Source organism: Lampris incognitus, chromosome 3 (assembly GCF_029633865.1).
Source record: "Lampris incognitus isolate fLamInc1 chromosome 3, fLamInc1.hap2, whole genome shotgun sequence".
Lineage (NCBI taxonomy): Eukaryota > Metazoa > Chordata > Actinopteri > Lampriformes > Lampridae > Lampris > Lampris incognitus.
This window is the reverse complement of record NC_079213.1, coordinates 16,136,679-16,161,146: the sequence shown is the minus strand read 5'-3', so window position 1 is coordinate 16,161,146 and position 24,468 is coordinate 16,136,679. Positions and strand designations below refer to the sequence as shown.

The following is a 24,468-nucleotide window of genomic DNA, read 5'->3' as shown; positions in this document are numbered from 1 at the left end:
CGTAGTGCGTGGGAGGATCACACTATTCCCACCAGCCCCCCCCCAACAGACACCCTAACCAACCAGAAGAGGCGCTAGTGCAGCAATCAGGACACATACCCATATCTGGCTTCCCACCCGCAGACATGGCCAATTGTGTCTGTAGGGCCGCCCAACAAAGGCGGAAGTAACATGGGGATTCGAACCAGCAATCCCCGTGTTGGTAGGCAACGGAATAGACCGCCACACTACCCGGACACCCGACCTACACCATTTTCATTGCACTTGTACCCGGCAATCTCACTACACATTGGTTACTGACAGCACACCCCATAACTTGACTTTCGTTATCAGTAAATATTCGTTGACCTGATCTGGATCCCTCTTTTGTTGGCTCCACTGACAATACAGACAAGTTTACAAGCTGTGTGTTTTGTCATGTCACCAGCAGGCACATGTGTGACAGATTTCAGGTTTTTGTTGCCAGGGGCCCACTGCCTTGCACTATAACATGAAATATTGAAAGGACCCACTGCTCATCTCACTTTCTTTCCCTCCAATGCCCTCTTCCCTTCTCCCTTCTCATCCCTCCCTGCCTCTTCAACTAGCTGTGCCTGAATGGGGAGTTCCTCATCTTTGTTCTATTCCTCCACTTCTTCAGTCTGACACACATTTGAAACAGTCATATTGTGGGTTATGGTTCAAAAGAATCTCTCTCTCTCTCTCTTTCTCTCTCTCTCATGCAAACAGACACGTTGTGCCTTTGATAAATCCACTGAGTGTGGGGGAAAAAAGGCACAACTGTTTTTAGAGATAGACAATGAAATTGTCTTGCATGATGTGTGATTTTTTTATTTTTATTTTTTCCACTGGCAGTTTGGTAGGTGTGTGTGGGTGCATCATTGTGTGTGTGTGTGTGTGTGTGTGTGTGTGTGTGTGTGTGTGTGTGTGTGTGTGTGTGTGTGTGTGTGTATGTGCCTATTTGTGTCTTTGGACCTGTTGCATGTGTGTGGATGTGTTTCTATTTGCATGTGAGCCCCAGTCTGGTTATGTGACAGTTAGCAGGTTTTACTTTACAACTTTACAGGTAGTTCTACATGAGTGTAGTGTGTGTGCGTGTGGGTCTGTGTGTGTGTGTGTGTGTGTGTGTGTGTGTGTGGGTCTGTGTGTGTGTGTGTACGTCCTTTTGCATGACTCCAAATAGTTTTGATGAGTATCTCTTACTTCCCAGGAGGCCTGCTCTCTCCTTTTCACGACTACCTGTGACTACCTGACACTGAAGGTGTGTGTTTCTGTCTGTACGCTCATATGTCAGTGTGCATGTGTCAGTGTGTCCGTGAGAGCTTGTGCATGCACGCATGCATGCGTCTGCCGCACCACTATCAACAAATGGTCGTGGAAAATGGCACACTTGGATTTTAATCTGAAATATCCCCTGTGTGTCTTTTAGGAGCAATCCCACATCTGTCTGCCTCTTCATTTTATCCCTTTTCTCTTTCACCTCACTTTTATTCTTTCCTTTGGCTTTCCTTCCTTGTTGTTTATTTTCTCTATTTTTTTCTTGTCAGCCTCTTTTCTGTGTTCGCCTCTCATTTACATTATCTTTTTCTTTGTGTCTCTATCTAGCTAGTGGGGCAGTCAGGCTCTTCAAGGCCGAACATTTTGTTTTTGTATTTATTATATTTTCACAGTGGTTACTGGAGAGAGCGAAAAAACAGGTGGTGTAGATTGGCTTTTTAAAAAAAATGAAAAGCTCCTCGGTGGCAAGGCGCTGAGTGTGGATGAGATTCGCCCTGAGATGCTGAAGGCTCTGGACATTGTTGGGCTGTCTTGGTTGACTCGCCTCTTCAGTGTCGTGTGGAGGTTGCGGACAGTACCTGTGGAGTGGCAGACTGGGGTGGCGGTTCCCATATTCAAAAAGGGGGACCGGAGAGTGTGCTCCAATTATTGGGGCATCACATTGCTCAGCCTCCCTGGGAAAGTCTACTCTAGGGTGCTCGAAAGGAGGCTCCGACTGGTTGTCGAACCTCAGATCCAGGAGAAACAATGCAGATTCCGTCCTGGCCATGGAACAATGGACCAACTTTTTACCCTTGCGGAAGTGCTGAGGGGGGCATGGGAGTTTGACCAGCCAGTCTACATGTTTTTTGTGGACTCAGAGAAGGCTTACAACCGTGTACCCTGGGGCACTCTGTGGGGGATACTGCGGGAGTATGTGGTACCGGGGCAGTTGCTACAAGCCATGCGGTCCTTGTATAACCAATGTGAGAGCTGTGTCCGTGTTCTTGGCACAAAGTCAAACACGTTTTCGGTGGGTGTTGGACTCTGCCAACGTTGTCCCTTGTCTCCGATTCTGTTTGTGATATTCATGGACAGGATCTCAAGGCGCAGCCAAGGTGAGGAGTTTGTCCGTTTTGGTAACCTCAGAATTACATCTCTGCTCTTCGCAGATGATGTGGTTTCGTTGGCTTCATCAGAACGCGACCTCCGGCACACACTGGGGGGGGGGGGGGTTTGCAGCTGAGTGTGAAATGGCTGGGATGAGAATCAGTGCCTCCAAGTCTGAGGCCATGGTTCTCTACCAGAAAATGGCAGATTGCTCCCTCCAGGTTGGGGATGAGTTGTTGTCTCAAGTGAAGGAGTTCAAGTATCTCGGAGTCTTGTTCACGTGTGAGGGTAGGATGGAGCGGGAGATTGACAGGCAGGTTGGTGCAGCATCAGCAGTAATGCGGACGTTGTACCGGACTGTTGTGGCGAAGGAACTGAGCTGGGAGGCAAAGCTTTCAATTTACCAGTCAATCTTCATTCCAACCCTCACCTATGGTCATGAGCTTTGGGTAGTGACCAAAAGGGTGAGATCGCGGATATAAGCGGCTGAAATGAGTTTCCTTCGTAGGGTGTCTGGGCTCATCGTTAGAGATAGGGTGAGGAGCTCGGACATCCGGAGGGAGCTTGGAGTAGAGCTGCTGCTCCTTTGCATCAAAAGGAGCCAGTTGAGATGGTTTGGGCATCTGATTAGGATGCCTCCTGGGTGCCTTCCTTTGGAGGTTTACCGGGCATGTCCAACTGGGAGGAGACCCCGGGTAGACCCAGAATGCGCTGGAAGGACAACATGTCCAATCTGGCCTGGGAACGCCTTGGGATCCCCCAGGGGGAGCTGGAGGGCATTGCTGGGGAGAGGGACATCTGGAGTGCCCTACTTAGCTTGCTGCCACTGCGACCCAACCCCGGAAAAGCGGCTGAAGATGAGATTAGATGAGATGGTGTAGATTGGCTAGGCTCTCTGCAAATTCAAAGCCAAAAAAATACACACCGTAGAGTGACAGCATGATTAACCAATCAAAATTCAACTTTAAAAGGGTGTGACCATTTCTAAGTTCCACCTCTCCTATGCAGAGTCTTATGCCATATTGACTAAAAGACCTTTGTCCCAAGTGACTGATTAATATAACGAAGTACTTACCTCCATGTTCAGATTGTTTAGATTTGACCCCAGGAAGAATAGTCACTGTTGAGGCAGTGATTAATGGGGATCTGAAGTAAATAAATAAATAAACAGTTTAAAAGATACAACTTTTTAAACTATTTATTTTTTTTATTTTTTTTTTATTTCAGGTCGACATGCTGTGCAAATTATTTAAAGTGTAGAATTTTAAGAGAATTGCCTTCACCAAACTTCCGCTGCAGAAAACACGTCTACTCAAAGTGCGATGTCCACCGGAAATCTCCACCTGTTATGGGCATAGGTTTTTGACAGGCTGTCACTTAAGACATAATGCCCGACCTTCATCTAGAAGGCGTGCACGACTGCGAATGCCAAGTACGTTACGGAGCCATATTGTTTTTAGCTAGTGAGTCGAGGATATTCTAGCGAAAAGGAAATTTAGTTGGAATTAAAAGCTAATAACAAATTTTAGGACCTTGTAATTACCCACTCAATCAAAAAAAAAAAAAAAGGACTGGAGGTTGGACTTTGTTTTCAAATGGCCGTCAAATGGTGAGTCACTTTCATTAACTGCTGTTTTTTGTTGTTGTTGATTTTTTGTTTTTTTTATGCTGTCACTGTTATGCTAGGCCTCTGATTTCTTTTGAGTTTCTTGCATCGACTGTTTTTGGATAATTTATGTGGTTCATCACCATTCACATGTCCGTCGGTCCACCCCCACCCCTCCTGAACCTTCTCTCCGTTTGTTATATGAACCGAATGCGCTCTGTTGTGTGGCTGGTCCCTCCCCAGTCAGAAATGTGTAAAGCAACGTCGTCGCTGCTGTGTTGGCAGTTGTAACAGTATAATAATGTCCGGTGATACGTTTTGCAAACATTAGGATCATTATTTTGTTTGCTGGTTTGTTAGATGCACAGTGTCACTCCGATAGCGTGCAGACGGCAGTGTGCACTCGGTGCGAGCCCAGTTTGGCCTGTCAGTGAAGTCTCAGCTGTTCAGATTGGTTTCCAAAGAGGTGTCAAGTCAGTTTTATTTGTATAGTCCAATTGGAGTTGTTCTAAGGATTACATGACGAAATCATTGTGCATACAAGGCAGGGGGGTATATTTGGCTTTTGGGTTGGCATTGCTCTCGCTTCTGATCTTTGCCAATTACTTTCTTGATCAGTCTTACGTGCTGTATGAATTACTCTCATGGGGATCCATGTAGCGCTCTTCATGTGCAACCTTTGACTCCCTTCGCTGTAAAAGGCCTGCTTTTTGCTGAGAAATGACAGTACAGTAACTGTTACAGTCACTGTTGCTTGTTTTAAAGCTGATTTATGATTATTGTAATGAAATTTATCTTGCCAGTTGCCACTCAAGGATGCTTTTTTTGTTATTGATAATTACACACCCTTTGCATATCAACACCACATCTAAATACATTTTATATAAACAAAAGTAAATGGTAAATGGACTGCATTTATCCACCTTATTCCTAGCCCCCATGATACCTTACGTGAATTACGGGCATGACTTCCGGCGCATCCTGTCACTGAACCGGAATCGGCGTTTTCCATGTTATGCTAACCGTCTTTCTTGGAGCGATTTGTACGGTATCTCAGTCATCCATGTAGATCTAGCCAGCCACATTAGATAATGATGTAGGAACACAACCTCACGGAGCTCAAAAAGGGTGAAATAAGAATACCTTTTCCATCTGTAATATAAAAATGATTGGGAAGATGAAGTGAAGAAGTGGCCTTGTATCCAAGTTCAGATTTGTGATTGATATGGATTTTCAAATTAATCCACGAGATTTTTAAAGTTTATTCAGATGAAGAAGTAGGAGAATTTTCTCAACCCGTAAAGGAACACTTCATCCTTCAGTTTATCACAAACACTCAAATTCAACACATCTGGTTTTCACTGGACAGTAATGGTATGAACAATTATCTGAAAAGTAACTAGTAATTAAAACTGTCAGACGAATGAAGTGAAGTAAAACGTACAATATTTTCCTCTGAGTAGAAGTTCCTCTGAGTAGAAGTACAAAGTTGCACAACATAGAAATACTCAAGTAAATCACAAGTGCCTCGGATTTGTACTTCAGTACAGTACTTAGTTACATTACAGCACTGGTGGTTAGTCATGTTGACTGTGTTAAATCATTGTGTATATTTCTCGAAATACGCTCTCCTCTCAAATTTACAAGAGCTGCACAGATTTTTAGTATCCTGTCCATTTTAGGGACCAAATGAATAGGCACAGTTTGTGAGAGGATCTTGTACACTTTAAGACGCCTTATTGCTCGTTCAACATGAATGCGAACATTTGCAATGCATCGTGTGCAAGTGACCTGCTCATTTGTCAGCTGGCAGTTCTTGCGTGTAAACACAGGCATGATTAAGCATACATCCCGTTCCTCTAGCAAGTCCCTAATCGTGAAGTGACAGTTCCCCATCACCTCATCTCCAGCACGCAAATGGTCAAGAAACCCTGAGTTCTGTGTAATGAACCTATCACTACATTTGCTACCGTAAGCCTCTGAAATGAACATAAGAATTCCAGATGGAGCAGTTGGTACAACATAGTTGACAGTACCCTCTTTGTCTAGCTGTGAATATCCCCTCTCAGCTGCTGTCAGGGTACATGAAGCAAAGCCAATAGGCTTTTCTGAATGGTCCTCCATCACACGTGAGAGAACTGCCCTGACTCCACAGGGTGAGGCGTCACATGAAAGGGAGATCTCCTTGCCGGGGTCATAGTGAATGAGCAACTTTGCTGAGTGAAGAAGTTCTTTCACTTTGAAAGCTTCCTCCTGCTCCTTCCACTGCCACTTAGTGTCACTATGAAGCAGCTTGTACAGTGGGGCCAAGACCTTTGCGAGGTCAGGAAGAAACTTTCCATAATAATTCACCATACCCAAAAATGATCTGAGTTCAGTGACGCTCTTGGGGCTTGGAGCCTCCTTGATAGCTCGCACTTTGTCTTCCACTCGCCAGAGCCCTTCAGCTGAGATTTATGTCCCTAGTAGGTTACACTCGGTGCCAGGAAGACACATTTACTGTGTTTCAATCGCAGCCCTGCATCCGAGAGCTTCTTCAGCACCTGTTCCAAGTTAGCCAGATGCTCTGCCTCCGTGGCCCCTGTGACCAGAATATCGTCTAGGTACACTGCTACATGCAGAATCCCCTGCAGCAACGACTCCATTGTCCTTTGGAAAATGGTTGGGCTGGAGGCCACTCCAAAAACCAGTCGATTTTATTTGAACAATCCTTTGTGAGTGTTGATTGTGATGTATTCTTTTGAATCCTCGTCGTCGTCGAGCAGCAGCTGTTGATAAGTGTGGTTCATGTCCAGTTTTGTGAATAGCTTACCCCCTGCCAGGGTTGCAAACAGGTCCTCCACCTGTGACAATTGATACTCTTCCAGTTTAGAGACCTGATTCACCGTGAGCTTATAGTCCCCACAAATCCTTGCCGTTTTGTCCTCCTTCAAAACTGGAACAATGGGAGCTGCCGACCATGAAAACTGGACGGGCTCAATGATGCCCAGTTTATGTAAATGCTCCAGCTCCTCCTCGGCTTTGCTTTTCATGGCATAGGGCACCCACCTAGGCTTGAAAAACTGTGGTGTGGCCTCAGGGTCAACACGGAGTTTCACTGTCACGCCCCTCAGTGTGCCCAGCTCGTTCCTGAAACCATCACTGTACTGCTGCAAAATGTCCTCTGTCGTGTCGGCATACTTAATTTCATGCCAGTTGAGTCTGATTTTGTGAAGCCAGTCATGGCACAGAAGACTGGGCCCCCTGTCCTTAGCTATCACCAGCCTGGCTCCTGCTTTCTGGCCCTAAGCTGCAATGTCCACATGTAACACCCCTAAATGAGGTATGGGCTGCCCCATGTAAGTCCTGAGTTTGAGCTTTGATGGCCTGATGGGAGGCAGATTAGACCCCCATGTCCTCCTGTAGGTCTCTTCACTGATGACTGATGCCGTTGCCCCTGAATTGACCTCAAACTTAATGTCCCAGCCCCTCACATTGACTGTGGCATAATAGGGCTTGGGTGGTTCCTCATCTGTTTCTACCCCAAACATGTTGTAGGAACACTGTGCCTCCTCATCTGCTTCTTCTAGGTGATGTGTGGCTGCCTGAGCATGTTTATCTTTCCCCTGTCCAGGCTTCCCCTTTCCTTTTGCATTACTGCACTTGTTAGATAATTGTCCCTTTTTGCTACAAGCATGACAGACGGTGTTGTTGAATTTGCAATCATTTGCATAGTGTGCCCCTCCACACCGAAAACATCCCACCTGCTTTGCACGCTTACCATTCTGTCTCCTAACTTGGTGTACTGCTGCTGTCTGCGACCCTCCATTTCCTTTCTGGATATCCTTAGCATTATCAGCAGCCCCCTCCATCCCTTGGGAAATCTCCAGGGCTCTCTTGAAAGTCAGTGGTGGGGTTTCCCCCAGCAGGCAGCGTTGTATGGCATCGTTATTAATGCTGCGCACTAATCTGTCCCAGAGCATATCATCCAAAACTGCCCCAAACTCACAATACTCTGACAGCTGCTGTAGCTCTGCTACAAAGTTGGCTACAAACTCACCCGGCTTCCTGAAATGGCTGTGAAACTTGAAACGTTGGGCCATCACAGAAGGTTTTGGATTGTGGTGGTTCCCCGTGAGCCTGACCAGTTCATCATATGGGATAGCCCCCGGTTTCCACGGTGTGGCCAAGTTTCTTATCAGCTTATAAATATTTGCCCCTCACGCATTCAGGAGTATAGAGCACTTTTTAGCCTCCTCGGTAATCCCATTTGCAGAGAAAAATTGTCCCAACCTCTCCTCATACTCGATCCAGTCCTCATTTCCCTCCACAAACTCACTGATAGTCCCAAATGTAGCCATCTGCACACAAGGCTCCTCATCCCCGCGCTGCTCTTCCTTGGCGCTGCCGCTCATTCATAGCTGCCTAGCTAACTAGCACACTGTAGCCTATCTCAGCTAACAAAAACAGGATGACACGTCCATGAAAAACCAGTTCACTTCATCATCAAAAATATGTGGTAACTCCAGCTTAGAGAAAAGGACCCTACGACAACTTCTTGTCTTTTGAATTAACTTTATCTAGGAATGGCAAAGCTTGACAGTAACATGCAGCAGTGTGCACTGTGAACATCCGACAAGTTGGACAGCGTAACACACACACACACATACACACACACACACACACACACACACACACACACACATATACCTGAAACACAGCCAGTCTTTTCAAAATAAAGCTCCAAAATAAAAGCTCTTGTTACAACAGTAGCATATTAACAAAGTATTTAGTTACTCTGTGAAGTCTGAATGACTTTAAAAGAGATATTTAAATGGTAATAGCTCACTTCTCTAATGTCCTGCTGCTCTTTCCAGTTCTCCTCATCTTTCCTCCTGCCTCAGTTAGGAGGTTTACACACCTGTCTGAATATTCTAGGGGCCACATTTTGGAAGCAGTGTCATGGCTTAGCTGTTGGTACACAAAGGGGCACAGCTATGTCATGGGTGGTGGTGTTTGTTCAGTGCTTTTGACTGAGGAAATTCTCGAGTTGGCTTTCTGTACTTGTCAGCCACGATCTTTAGTGGTCAGTGATTTATGGAAGCAGTGGCAAAGTGTGTTTACTGAGAAACAGCTTCCCTGGGATGAGCTATGACCACACACACACACACACACACACACACACACACACACACACACACACACTCATAATGATGAGTGAAACTTGGATCTGTTTCCGTTTACAAGCAAAAACCAAGTGGCTTACAAACATAGAAAAACACATGCGCACACAGAAGGAAAGCTGTGATGAGTTATGGGGATGAGCCTGTGGTCGGCATGGTTGTGATGGATGGAGCATGCAGTCAGTTTGTTCACGCTGTGAATAATGTACCTGTGTGGCCTCCATCTCTGTGCTCTCCGTCCTTCTCCCTTCCCTTCTATCTTTTTCCCTCCCACCTCCTTTGTGTTCTGAACCTGACTCTCCTCCTCTGTTTGTGTCTCTCCCCTTTCCCCCTCTTTTTATTTGCCCCATCTTGCTCTCAACCCTACACCACCATCTTTTACTTCTTTCTTTCCCATCTCCTCCTCTCTGTTACTTGTGGATTCTCATCACTTCTTCCTCCCACCTCAGCTCTTTTGGTCCGAGCAGTTGGTAATATGAACTCTGTGAGCCAGATTTAGTGTCCGGAGTGCCCTCAGTCGACAGATGATGTGCCTACGGCCACATGTTCGGCCACGATGTCTCCTGACATTTTTTTTATTGCCTTTTCTGACTGCTAATATCGCCATACTCATGGGAAATTTGACACGATAGATCAGTGGTACTCAACCTTGCCCTACTCGGGCGCCACATTGACAAAAAAATATTTTTGCAAGAGCCACAATCCAAAAATGTCCTTTTTCTCCCTGAAACCATTATGCATTTGAGAATAAGGATAATATGTTATTAAGGAATGAAAGCAGGATGTATAGTGCAGTAACTGTAATTTATTATTATTATCATTGCAACCACAAATGTCATTACTGGCAGTGTTTCAACAGTATCAATAAACAATCATTACTAAATGATTTCCAAGTGCTAATCACAAAGTCCATAACGGCAGGTAACACACAGCACATTGCTAATCATCACAGTCTATAACGGCATAACACAGCTCACGGCTGATCATCACAGTCCATAACAACATAACACACAGCACATTGCTGATCATCACAGTCCATAACAGCATAACACACAGCACATTGCTGATCATCATAGTCCATAACAACATAACACACAGCACATCGCTGATCATCATAGTCCATAACAACATAACACACAGCATGTTGCTGATCATCATAGTCCATAAGAGCAGGTAACACACACTCCATAAAAGCATAACACAAAACACATTGCTGATCATCACAGTCCATAACTGCAGGTAACACAGCACATTGCTTATAATGAAAGTCCATAACAGCAGGTAGTCTGCCTCTTTTCTCTGTGATGGTCCCCTTTCTCTCTCCTGTCTCCCCCCTGAAGGGAAAAAAGGTAACAGACTTTCAGCTCTACTATAGCTTACATTAGTATTTCAGACTAGAAGGGGTTGTCAGAAGAGCAACGTTGAACTTACTTCACTCAGCGTGATTTCTGACACTCCTTCTGCCGCACAACGGATTTGTAGTCAGGCTCTGTGCTGGAAACGGCGATCCGAAGGGCCTCTGTTGTGTACTGCAGACTCGATCTGTTTCAGTTGTGACATTTTATTTTTGAGAGCAGAGAGAATGCTGCTTCATGTAGATGGAAACATTGAGATGATGTGTCCTGCACGTCTGGATATGTTTGGGAGATGCCCCACCAATTTCCAAAAGTCCACGACATCTTTAATGTGAAACAGACGCTGAAATTCATCCGAGCCCTTTAACTCCACAAACTCCATTTGAAGCTGCACAAGTCCAAGCTGATCGCTTATTTGCTTCATTTCATTGACCTCAATCAGGAAGGGGTTTTTCACAAGTAGAAAAACATTGCCTTGACCTTGAAGTCACAAAATCTTGATTTGTAGTTTTGCTTGAGCTCAGTTCGCACATCACAGAATTGTGACTGACAGGACAGGGGCAGCATCCGCATGCAGCATCACTTTCTGCACGGTGGGGATGAAGCGGTAATCAGTACCGTGGACACTTTGTTCAAGTACATCCAATTTGTCAGAAAATCCTCTGACAGCCGTGTAGAGCTCACACACGGTCTTGTTTCTTACCTGCATCTTGACATTAAGTTCGTTCAAGTGTTGTGTAATGTCACACAGGAAAGCAGCAGAAAGCACCCACTCCTTGTCATCCAAAAAGTTAAATCGGGAAGTCTCCCCTTAGCTGACAATAAAAGCTTTCAGTGGTTCAACCAGGTCCATAAAATGTGCAAGCATACGTCCTTTAGATAGCCATCTAATCACAGTGTGTAACACCAAATCCTCGTAGTGAGTGTTAAACTCTTCACGTAGCAATTTAAAGTTCAAGTGGTTTCTTGCACGGGCCCTGATGTAATTAACCACTTCGATTACATTTGCCATCACATCATTCAGACACTTGAACTTCGCAAAAAAGACTTGGTGCACAATACAGTGGTATAAAAAATGTCCTCAGCAACTCCTTCGTTTTTCAGTGCCTCTTTCAGCAAAGCCGCGGCCCCGTTTCTCCTACCAAGCATCACCAGCTTGCTATCTGTTGTGAATGCTGTGATTTTTTTTTTCTTGTCCAATGTTAAACCCTGCTAATGCTTCCAGTACAGCGGTTTTTATCTCCATGCCCATTGTTCCATTTACCAGTGGAGCTATGTCAAGCAGTTCTTCTGTAATGTCAAACTGATTGTTGACCCCTTGGACAAAGATGAGTAATTGTGGCGTGTCGTTGATATCCAGGCTTTCGTCCATTGCAATGCTGACAAACTCGGCGGATGACAGTTTCTCCTTAAGAATATTTTCAGTGTTCTCTGAAATGTCTGATGACCTCCTAGCCACAGTAGAAGTTTTTTTTTACCTCTCGTTCCAGGTCTTTTTTCTCGGGAAACAACGTCAAACAGGCAAGCAGTATATGTGATCCTTCACCATTTCTCCATCAGCATAAGGCTTCATCTTTTTCATCAGTTCTTGTGTGATTTTTGTAGGATGCCTCTGTCGCTCTTTGACTAGTAATAGTGTGGAAGAAGTTTTTCTGAGCAGCTAAGGGCTCTCCACCTTTCGGAAAGTCGGTACTAAACCTTGGGTGTTTTGTTTCATGATGGCGCTGCACATTGGACCTTTTCAATTGTGAAATCACATCACAAAGCAGACAGATGCATTTTCCTGAACCGCTGGACACGGAGAAAAACTCGAGTTGCCAGTCCTCTGTAAATGTTCACTATTCCTCTTCATATTTGTGCGTCATATGTTCTTTCGCCATTTTAGCTTTGTGCTATGTCAGTTTTCCCAGTGTGATTGAGTTTGCCCTTGTCTCTCGTGCCTGCAATCAGAGTGCGAGACTTGAGAGATATTGTGATTGGTTGTTCAGACGGTTGAGGGGTGGGAGCGCAATAGATTGATGTGACTTGCGAATGAATGAGAATGAAATGTTGATGAATTCTGCTGACAATGTTTTTTGTTTTTTTTTAAAAGCTTTTTATATATATATATATATATATATATATTTTTTTTTTTAGAGCCACAACTAGTCATAAAGGAGCCGCGGGTTGAGTATCACTGTGATAGATATTTTTATGATAGCTGCTTACATGTGTAAGAATCTGTGTCTCACTATCCAATATTTGACTTTATCACTCTCTTGGTTTTCCCTCTTTTAATGTCCAAGGTATCAACATGGATGGTTTCCAAACCAGTGGCAGCTCTTGACAAATTTCTCAGGGGGGGCAATTGTTGCAATGATGGCTAAGGTGACCCGTTCAATGGGTAAATTAATAGGTAGCTAGACAATTGTCACAATGTTTTTTTTTTTTCTGGTCAACTCACATAGCAATACCACCGGTAACCACTAGATAGAAACACACAACACAAAGAGTTTCCCTCTAGCTAGATAAGCTACATACTATATGCTAGGCCTATCTGTGTAAAGTTAAATCCAGGAGTCATCATAAATAAAAAATATTGGCTCTACAATGAATATGATCAATCCACTATAGTCAACAGATACATTGTCATCAGTCAGTTTACCTTCAAATACCTTTGAACATGGAGAAAGATATCTGCTTTACCATTAATAAACAAGGGGACTATATACAAGTCAAAAACAGAAGTATTAATTTACAGTTCTTTAAAGTATTGGGGGTTTTTTCCATTGCAAATGGCTTACAAAAGCACTGGCACAATAACTAATTATCAGATAGAAAATATTTAGTATCTAGTGCCAGTAAATTGCATGGCATGAACGTTCATATAACTGTCACCTATGAAAAGTGAGAATGGTATGGTATGATTGTAAACATGATAACAAACATAAACTGCAAGTACACAATAGTTTATAGAAATGCAAGTAATAAAAGGGTAGTATATTCAAATTCCTCAGCATTGCACAAACAATCTATTTACAGAAACAAACAGTAAATACAAAGTCTGGCTATTTGAACAGATTGCCTGAACATTTTAAAGATTTTGTGCAGCTTAATTATCTTTAAGTGCAAATGAAAGTGTACCCATTCAACCCTGAACTATAAATAGTAATAGAATGGCAATAGCAATAGGATAGAATAGAAAATAGAATAGGGAAGTGGAATAGAAAATAGAAAAGTGAAGTGGCTCTTCACATCTTGTAATTTCTGTTTTTTTAATTTTTATCAAGGATACCACCAGAGGGCTATTTACTGTAACAAAAGAAGAATAAAGAAATCCCAAAAGTGTTACGGGACACTCAGGAAGGACTCAGGCGCGGACACAAAACTTGCTTCCAACTGACATCAGAGTTTATTACAGGGGGCCAGCTAAGGCGACAACACACAGTGGAGGGAATTGGGCTGAGCTTCCTTAGGCTGGGGAAACAGGACCGGGGGCAGAGGCTGTGGGTGGTGGAGAGAGTCAGGCAGAGCAGAGATCTGGAGCAGGTGAAAATCTGGAGAACAGGGACCGGAGGCAGAGCAGGATGACTGCAGTGAAAAGGAGAATATCAGTCAATCAGCAGGTTCAAAAAAATACAGACAAAAAACAGATTTGCGAGCAAGGGCTGGATGCAGTACACTGACGGCTCAGAGGCTACGATCTGGCAGGGTGGAAGTGGCAGTGCTGGTCTTTTATAGCAGGTTGGCTTGATTATGGAAAGTGTTGCAGCTGGTGAGGCTCTGCTCACCTATCTCCACTCACACACACAGAGAGAGAGAGAGAGAGAGAGAGAGAGAGAGAGAGAGAGAGAGAGAGAGAGAGAGAGAGAGACTCGAGGAGTGGCTCAGGTTAAGCAGCTTTTGAGGTGGAGGGTGTGGCAGGAGGGACAGATGTAACAAAAAGTGAGGCTTGTCCTAGTGTTGTCAGTGCATCTTGGCTTTACACATTTCACAAAGACCAAACCAGAATGATGAGGTGCTACTAGGTCAAACCAGGTATAAGCAATTCTGATAGTTACACATTCACAGCTTTTTTCAAAAGACCTCATGGTTTAAATGGAAAAGACATGTGCTACAGCCTAATTCACACCAACAGCTTTTGATGAAGACTGATGAAAGTGAAGCATATCATTTGTAAAAAGGGAAATACAGCAATTTGGAAAAGATTTGTAAAAATGAACACCCATCTTCTGGTCACTTGTATAGATTTGTAAAAATGAACACCCAACTTCTGGCCACTTGTATAGATCTGTAAAAATGGACACCCATCTTCTGGCCACTTGTATAGATTTGTAAAAATGAACAACCATCCTCTGGCCCCTTGTATAGATTTGTAAAAATGAACACCCAGCTTCTGGCCACTTGTATAGATTTGTAAAAAGTAACATGAACAAACATGAACAGAAATGAACATATTGCCTGAAAAACAACAATTGAATGAAAAAATAACTATTAAAAATCAACATCAACACTTAGCTGATTTTGTGTGTGTGTATGTGAGAGAGGGACAGAGACAAGAGACAGAGATTGAGAATGTGTCACTATTTAAACTACATATATTGAAATGTTGCTTGTCTCTCTTTCAAAGCAACAAAGTGATCAATAACCCTCTCATTGAAATCAGGCATGTTGCTGACTAGTTCCCTCCATGGAAAGCATGGCCAGTGCATTCAGACGTTCCTGGCCCATTGCCTTTCGCAGGAATGTCTTAATTCTCTTTAATGGTGAGAAACACCTCTCAGCTTCAGCAGTCGTCATGGGAGTGGTTATGAGGATGTTCAACAGAGCCACAGTCTCAGAAAATGTCTCCTGGAGGTTGTATCTCAGTAGATCCTGGTACAGTGCCAGTGCACCACAGCAGCCCTTGAATTCTGGATTCTCGTAGATAAGATATAGTTCTGTCTTGAGCTTTGCCTTGTTCGACATGGGATATAAGTCCCTGAGGGCAAGCAGACTAACCGTGTTTGTTATTACATGAAAATGTGAGGGCCTGATATAATTTAGAAATGAGAAGAAAATGCTAATTTCCAACACTAATATAGCTTTACTTCATGTATACATTTCGTTATGGCAAGGTTCTGTATTAAAAAGGATTGAACAATATTATTTAATCTTACCTTATGGCCTGCACACTGCTTGTGAAGCTCTAGAGGGCAAGTTTGATGAAGACTGTATCAATGTCCTTCTTCTGCAGCTGCTGGTACAGCATGTCAACGTGAGGCACTATTTCATGAAATAACTGCAGAAAAAACTGGAAGTCATCATCCTGCAACATCCTCACAAAGCTGGATGCCTCCCTCAACATGGTGTTGTCAAATGAACCTGATGTCCTGATGGATTCAAAACACTGTATGAGGTCATCTAGGTTCTCGTACATGGTGTTGATGATTCTGCTGTTAAAGTTCCATCTTGTGGATGAAGCTCTTGACAGCCATCGTGCGACAATCTGGTCAAGAATGCTGGTGCGTTTGGGTGACCAGGTAAAAAAACTGGCAATACCGCCCAGATCGGAGAAGAAAACTCTCACTGCTTGGATGTGAGAAGTGGCTTGCTGCATAATAAAATTCAGTTGGTGCGCATAGAAAAATACACATAATGGGCATTTTTGAAATGCTCACAAACCTTTTGTTGCACACCAGACTGCTCTTCCCTCATCACACTGGCTCCGTCATATGCTTGCGCAATGAGTTTCTCCTTATCACCGTCGGAAAAAAGACTGTTCAGTCTGTCCAAAAGCACACTGGCAAGCGAAGTAGACATCGCATCAATAATAGGGAGAAATTCAAAAAAGCGTTCCTGCACTGCATGGGTCGTGTCGATGTATCTCACCACAAGCACCAGTTGAGACTGTGTTGAAACATTGGTGGTCTCATCTGCTTGAATGGCTACAAATTTACAGTGGCTTGCAAAAGTATTCATACCCCTTGAACTTTTCCACATTTTGTCACGTTACGACCACAAACATAAATATATTTTATTGGAATTTTATGTGAAAGACCAACACAAAGTAGCACACAATTGTGAAGTACAAAGAAAATTGTACATGATTTTAAATTTTTTTTACAAATAAAAAACTGAAAAGTGCGGTGTGCAAAAGTATTCAGCCCCCTTTTCTCTGAGTGCAACCAATTGCCTTCAGAAGTTGCTGAATGATCGAATGTTGACCTAATGACTAAATAGAGTCAATCTGGGTGTAATCTAATCTCAGTACAAATACAGCTGTTCTGTGACGGCCTCAGAGGTTTGTTAAGAGAATATTGGGGAGCAAACAGCATCATGAAGTCCAAGGAACACACCAGACAGGTCAGGGATAAAGTTGTGGAGAGGTTTCAAGCAGGGTTAGGCTATAAAAAGATTTCCCAAGCTTTGAACATCTCACGGAGCACTGTTCAATCCATCATCTGGAAATGGAAAGAGTATGGCACAACTGCAAACCTACCAAGACACGGCCATCCACCTAAACTTACAGGCCGAACAAGGAGAGCACTGATCAGAGATGCAGCCAAGAGGCCCATGGTGACTCTGCACGAACTTCAGAGATCCACAGCTGAGGTGGGGGAATCTGTCCACAGGACAACTATTGGTTGTGCACTGCACAAATCTGGCCTTTATGGAAGAGTGGCAAGAAGAAAGCCATTGTTAAAAGAAAACCATAAGAAGTCCCGTTTGCAGTTTGCCAGAAGCCATGTGGGGGACACAGCAAACATGTGGAAGAAGGTGCTCTGGTCAGATGAGACCAAAATTGAACTTTTTGGCCTAAATGCAAAACGCTATGTGTGGCGGAAAACTAACACTGCACGTCACTCTGAACACACCATCATCCCCGCTGTCAAACATGGTGGTGGCAGCATCATGCTCTGGGGGTGCTTCTCTTCAGCAGGGACAGGGAAGATGGTCAGAGTTGATGGGAAGATGGATGGAGCCAAATACAGGGCAATCTTGGAAGAAAACCTGTTGGAGTCTGCAAAAGACTTGAGACTGGGGTGGAGGTTCACCTTCCAGCAGGACAACAACCCTAAACATAAAGGCAGGGCTACAATGGAATGGTTTAAAACAAAACAGATCCATGTGTTAGAATGGCCCAGTCAAAGTCCAGACCTAAATCCAATTGAGAATCTGTGGCAACATCTGGAAACTGCCGTTCACAAACGCTCTCCATCTAATCTGATTGAGCTTGAGCTGTTTTGCAAAGAAGAATGTGCAAAAATTTCAGTCTCTAGATGTGCAAAGCTGGTAGAGACATACCCCAAAAGACTTGCAGCTGTAATTGCAGCAAAAGGCGGTTCCACAAAGTATTGACTCGGGGGGGCTGAATACTTTTGCACACTGCACTTTTCAGTTTTTCATTTGTAATTTTTTTTTTAAATCATGTATAATTTTCTTTGTACTTCACAATTGTGTGCCACTTTGTGTTGGTCTTTCACATAAAATTCCAATAAAATATATTTATGTTTGTGGTCGAAACGTGACAAAATGTGGAAAAGTTCAAGGGGTATGAATACTTTTGCAAGCCACTGTAAAAGACTTGACCTCCTCCATTATATGTCCCCTCATGACCGCTAGCATGCATTCCAAAGGCTCGTTCTGCACAGTCTTCGAAGTGCCCTTGAAAACTAGCAGTTTTGAGGTGCTCCTCAAATGCCTCATCTAAAGATACCACCAAGTCGACAAGGCCACGAAAAATGCCAGGGTTGTTGGACCCCCTCTCACCCCCCACCCCTCGGTTCAGGGATGGTCGTTCCCTCTTGTGTATCACATTACAAAAGTTCACAAATAGTTTGAATATGAAGTTGACAAATAATGGAATATAGGCTCCCTTGTAATTATCTTGTCTTGAACATTTTCAGTGAAGTCTAAATAGTAAACAAGTGGTTAACAAATCGTAGCAGTAGTAGAAGAATCAGTCGTTAACAAATGTTGATGGTAAACAAGAGTGTTTCAATAAGCTTACATAATTCATTTCATAAATACCTGAATTTTTCACGTCTGGTTTCATAAAGTGGCTGTCGCTCCTCCTCATAATTGAACTGTGTGAATATAACAGGATTAAGCACTCCAGTAAGGAAGGATAACTGGGTTTAGCTGCAGGGTGATGTCCATGTACTTCAACAGTTCTTGCTTTTGCACATTTCCTTTCCTCAGCTTTACAAATTTAGAATTTGCCGCCGACCAAACATTTGCTTTACCAAATTGCCGTTAAACCCCAAAATAGTTTGGTGCTTTTATTTATTTATGGCCCCGTACTTAGTCTTTCACCATCATTTACACAGTGGTAAAGTACTTTAATTTGACTTACTAACATATAGAGTGCATTATTGAATTATTACTACTATAATAAATGATAATTAGGAGATCAGCGAATGCTGCCTCATGTCTGACTTTTCTTAAAATATTTAATTGAGCTGGCATAAATCAGATAGGGTTGAAAATATTACAGTCGGCAAAAAAGAGAAAATTTTGTTATGATTTTTTTTCAAAGGACACATTTGTATAACTGCCAGCAAAACATCATGATTAGTACATATTACTAGAATAAAATAACTTATCAATTGGGCTATGATATAGTAAAAAAATGAGGTGATTAAAATGTTGAGAAATCAGAAGCAACATTATACTGTAGATTATACTTGTACTGACTGATTTAAAAACGTAGACAACCTCAAACTTCTTTCTCACAAAGAAACGGCAGCTGGAGGCGACAGTCCTTATCGCTCCATTTGAAGTTGTCCTCCTTGCTGATGGCTCCACAGTGGTGGGACTGAGGCAGCTCAGGCTTCCTGTCATCCTTCCAGTTGGTGTACCTCCCAACAACCTTGTCGTTGGCCCAGATCCAGAAGCCAAGGAGACGACTCTGCGTCAGGCCGAGCCACAGTGGACCAGAAACATTCAACTGCTCTAGCCACTGCTCTGTTATATTCTGGTCACGGTCATCCTTGATCCACAGGAGGCTTTTGTGGTTTTCCTTGCAGTAGTCAAAAGCCTGCTCCCAGGTCAGCTTCTGATTGATCACTTTAATTTTCATTGAGCCTGATGAAGTGAAAATATATTTAGACTTAAAGGCGGTGACATTGATTCGTCATGTTTCTTCCTTTGGTTATTTAGGTTCAGGCAGAAGCACTATTCCAAATAAAACACACAAGGTACTTAACAATCAAGCCAAATGAAAGATGTTAGGTCTTAAAACCTTTTTTTTTCTCCTTTTTTTTCTTCTATTTTTTGGTTCAGGGTTTTGTCTCAAGCACGTGTATACAAGATTTAATCTCGAATAACAAAATTTAACAATATTTTACTGTCGTGATCTCTTGAGGTGATCCTGACTACAAAAATGCACAGTATTGTAAAAAATTGGGATCAAGATGTCGTTCAGTGGCGCAGTTCTTTTTGCATACCTTTGCTGCATAGTGAATATGCTTCGTTCGTACAACTCCACTGCTTCCATTTGGAACCACGAACAGCCACACAGTTATTGTCAGCCTCAGCCGGATAGCCTGGTTGAAAGTTTCTGGATGTAGAGCATCCTCCATCGTCCCACTCCCACTCATCATGCAACAGTCCAATCCAGAAGGTTTTGTTCTTTCCTTTGCTAATCACTTCCTGATTCTGTGTTTGGTTGCTGATGCTGACTAGGTCAGTGTGGTGTGTCCGGCAGTACCTCCGGGCCTCACACCAGTCCATCCTCTTTTCAACCAGGATGTAACTATTTTCTGGAAAACACATTGACGTTAACACAGCAATGTGGAAGCCACAGCAGAATTAAATTAATATTGTACACATATTTTTTTTAAAACATCTAGCCATTTTAATGCACAGATTTAGCAACCAATGCAATATTGTACACCTATGTTGATACTTACTTTTATTGTAGCACATGAAAGATTTTTTGTCGGAGCAGTCAAAACCAATCCACGTTTCGTTGGCAATAGCTTCACATTTTTGCTCTCTCACTCCCAAAGATACGATGGAGGCATTGAATGTGAACGAGACATTATTTGACCAAGTAGCGACAGTACCTTGGGTGCGGCGACGAAGACCGAGCCAACAACTTCTGTCAAAGCAAATATGCGAAATTAACTTTTCATCATCGTCGTCATAAACTGTTACCGATGTCGACTGTGTCATGGCACACTTCTGTTTACTGCTAGTGAAAGAGAAATAATCCGTCCTGCTGCGATTGAATCCTCTCAGGTGACTTGATGTTAGTGTTGAGTGAAAGAAGCCTGCGGGAGAAGAGAGAAAAGAGAGAGAGAAAAAAAGGGAAGGTGAGAAAAATATATTTACAATTTGTTCTTTGGTGATGAAATTAATTAATAAGGGCTAATTAATAATGGTGTGGGGATTTAGGTGAACAGGTTACAATATCTCACATGGTGTAAATAAGTTGTTCAACTGATGTTGTAACCCCTCAGAGAAACACACACACACACACACACACACACAACTGTTGTGTTCAAAATAGCGAAGAGATCAAAATGTTATCGCAGCAGCGCCAATAGAAATGATAGAACTGGATATAATACACTAATATATTTTATATAATTATTATGCTAGTTAATGTTCCCATATCAAGAGCTTTTGATCACATCACCAATATTAATAAACATGAGTCATAAAAAAAGCTAAAAAAAAGTGGTGGGGGTAATATTCTTTGGGGTTAAGGAGCTAAAAAGACTGTAAAAGGGAGATGGTGAAATAGAACAGACCCTTACCTGAAGATAGCAGTAATAACAGAGGGGTCATCTCCATGGTAACTGCAAGGTCAAATGCTGGTTGAGTGAAATGACAAAATGAGAGCCAGAGAGATCAGAATCAAAGTGTTCTGGTCCTGGACTGCCAGTGAAATATAAAGAGGAAATATGCTACCACTGTGCTTCAGATATGAAAAGATTGTTTCATTTCTTATTTGACATGATATAGTTTTGAAATATGATTTGGTGACAATTCCAATTTCCTTAGCAACCGTGCTGCCTCACTGTCAGCACTCGCTGTGCCGGACCAGCACAGAGTCCACCGGTTTCAAGCGATGCCAAGGATGGCGATTCTGTCTTTGTGGTGCTCGTTGTTGTCAGATGGTGTCCCTCTAACTAAAGGACTCTCAGGCAAACTCCGTCTTCCACACACTGAATTGATGCTTTTTCAAGTGTTAATCGTGAGAATCAGAGAGAAATTCATGACTCACCTATTTGTAAACATGGGATTTATTCCTGAATTTTTTTTTTGTTATCTATTAAGAAATCTGACCATTTAGGTTTCTCTATTCATTGGTGTAGATATACAGGGTTTTTTTACTTCTTTATATCATTAATTGTGACCTGAACCAATGACATTTAAATTTTTAGCCTATATTGACCCTCACCAATTAATGCTGTGAAGGGTTGTTCTGCTAAAAAGCATGCATACACAGCGTGAAATGGCATTATACAGCTTCTCTCAAAAACTTGTCTTTAATGCCAGCAGGTCCTGAATTATTAATAATTAATAATAACAAGAGCGATGATGTTGATGATAAAGATGAGAATTTTTTTTTTTGCATCTGTTGAGTATAAAATCACAAGCTCAGTTTTCAAAATCTTCCACTCTCATTTTCAACTTGTGTTATTGCCATGGACGCATGAGTGAATTTTAAATTAGACATTGATCTGCCATTTGAGCTGATATATTAAGTAATCCAGAAACAGGCTGATAAACAACGCTAGACTGCAGAGATGAGAGCAGAAGTTACAGCATATTCTAATGTAATTTTTAAAACGAAGCGCTGTAACAAAATAGCCTGTGCTGGGAGTTAAGCGGTCGCTCACAGCTGCAGTGATATTACAGTACTTTTACATTCCTCATGAACTGCAAGACATTTAAGCCTTTTTTGGGTGAAAATGAATGGAGTATTTTCTTAATAGAGACAATGGGCTAATGAACATGAAGGACATTTGTTTCATTGTTATATAATCAAATTCTATTTTGTTACGGTTTGAATTGAGTTGAATTTCCTTCAGTTTAATAAATACGGTATATCACTTTTACTTTGGAGCCCGGTGTTATGAGGATAAGTAGCCAAAAGAGATATTTAATTCATATTTTTCTTAGTTCGAGGACAATAATATCAGCTTTGTTTGATTGCATATGAGATAAATATGAGTAAATGCCTGTGTGCATATAGCTGGAGGGTTTTGTGTCACTTTACATATTCTTCATGTGTGATGCATCTCTTTGTGAGAGAAATGTATCAACAAACAATTTGAAGTATTGTCCAAAACAAGTTTCTCACAAAACCAAGTGTATCCTTACCTGATCCGCCGAGGTTGGTGTTGTCCTGCAGAATGGTAAGGAAGCCTCATGCTCTCTGATTATAAATGCTGCGTCAGACCAAATCTAAAAACTGTGAGCAGCTCCCTATGAAAATGACATCCAACCAGACCAGTTATGCAAATTTATTTGACAGGTTTCAAGGAACCAGACTAATTTGACAGGCTTCCAGAGAAAGTGATTAAGGCCAAACAAGAATTTATTCTGAATTTATTGTGACTGTTTAAACTGTTTAAACACCCCAGACTACAATAATTCAATTTAAATTCAGTTCAATTTAATTCAATTCAATGTATTGTCATTAAAAACAATGTGCAGGCACATGTTAAAAATGAAATGAGGGCTGTGGCTTCACCAAACAGTGCAAGACAGACACAGACAAACACAGCAAACACAGTATAAGATATACACACATCAAGACCAAAAGCTAAGATAATTTTAAAAAGAGCAAGAGTACAAAATATTTAAAAATACCTACAGACATTCAGTGGGTGGCCAGGTTCAGGTGGGCAACAGCTTGTGGAAAGAAGCTGTTTTTGAGCCTGGTAGTTTGGGCTCTGAGGCTCCTGTAGCGCCTCCCAGAGCGCAGGGGGGAGAACAGTCCATGGTTGGGGTGGGTGGGATCTCTGCTGATGCTCAGACCCCTTCGAAGGCAGTGTTTGTGATAAATGTCTTTTATGGCTGGGAGCTGGGTACCGGTGATATGCTGGGCTGCCTTGACGATCCGCTGCAGAGCTTTCTGGTCTACTGAGGTGCAGTTGCCGTACCACACTGAGATGCAGCTGGTCAGGATGCTCTCTGTGGTGCAGTGGTAGAAGTTGGTGAGAATTTTGGGGGATAGACGGGCGCTCCTCAGCCTCCTCAGGAAATGCAGGCATTGTTGGGCCTTTTTCACAAGGGCCTGGGTGTTTAATGTCCAGGAATAATTGGAATAAGGATTAAGTTTAAAACAACAAAAACCAGCTAATTTGTATGAAGCAAGTGCGACATGCAATGAAGCTGTGTGAATCTTTACTTAAAGTGACTTTTCTGAATTAACTTGGCAAAAATAATTATACTGTATTAAGTGATGCACAGTTACGTTTTCTTCTTGAGTAAGCAATGAATAAATGATATGGGACATCAAAACAGAAAACAGCAGGACACCAACATTCATATATGACGGCAAACTATTCATTAAAAAAGGAAGCATTCATTCCCAAAGTGTCACCTCAGTATTTCTATGAAGAGAATACACAAAAAAGCCAATCATCTGATAGCGCAGCGCAAAGTAAAAGATCTAAAGATTTGATGTGCTACACATTTTACTGTGTTTTAATTGATTTTGCAAGAATCCCAAGGCAAACCAAGTAATATGAAAAATATTAAAGCTGGAATCTGGGATTTTTCCCTGTTGATGAACAATCATTTTATCCATCTGGACCATAAGGAGTCATACGGAGTATTACATGGCATCTTTGCCATGGTTGGAGATGCTCTTCATATACCGCTGTAGACACTTTTGACTGTATAGGATGAACACAGGTGCAGTGGCAAACACCTTCCTCCTCAAAACGGAAATTAAATTAAGTTTCCTTTATTAATCCCCTTGGGGAAATTCATTTATTGCAATTTAACCCATCCTAGCTGTGATCTGTGTAGCTAGGAGCAGTGGGCTGTC

General features: G+C 42.4%; 1 protein-coding gene and 2 long non-coding RNA genes across 3 annotated transcripts; all 3 read right to left on the bottom strand.

Moving 5' to 3' along the window:
* Window positions 1-13,870: 13,870 nt before the first annotated feature.
* LOC130110822 (uncharacterized) lies at window positions 13,871-19,283 on the bottom strand. The gene is made up of 3 exons (XR_008810072.1): window positions 19,149-19,283; window positions 18,483-18,538; window positions 13,871-14,060 (listed from the first exon to the last, which is right to left on the bottom strand). It is a non-coding gene; the product is annotated as an uncharacterized LOC130110822 (long non-coding RNA).
* An 8-nt stretch (window positions 19,284-19,291) lies between these two features.
* Window positions 19,292-20,186, bottom strand: LOC130109675 (low affinity immunoglobulin epsilon Fc receptor-like). The gene is made up of 3 exons (XM_056276672.1): window positions 19,901-20,186; window positions 19,359-19,538; window positions 19,292-19,323 (listed from the first exon to the last, which is right to left on the bottom strand). The coding sequence occupies exons 1-3, from the start codon at window positions 20,184-20,186 to the stop codon at window positions 19,292-19,294; spliced, it is 498 nt and encodes a 165-aa protein (XP_056132647.1).
* A 428-nt stretch (window positions 20,187-20,614) lies between these two features.
* LOC130109045 (uncharacterized) lies at window positions 20,615-22,813 on the bottom strand. The gene is made up of 3 exons (XR_008809964.1): window positions 22,791-22,813; window positions 21,218-21,274; window positions 20,615-20,728 (listed from the first exon to the last, which is right to left on the bottom strand). It is a non-coding gene; the product is annotated as an uncharacterized LOC130109045 (long non-coding RNA).
* Window positions 22,814-24,468: the final 1,655 nt, after the last annotated feature.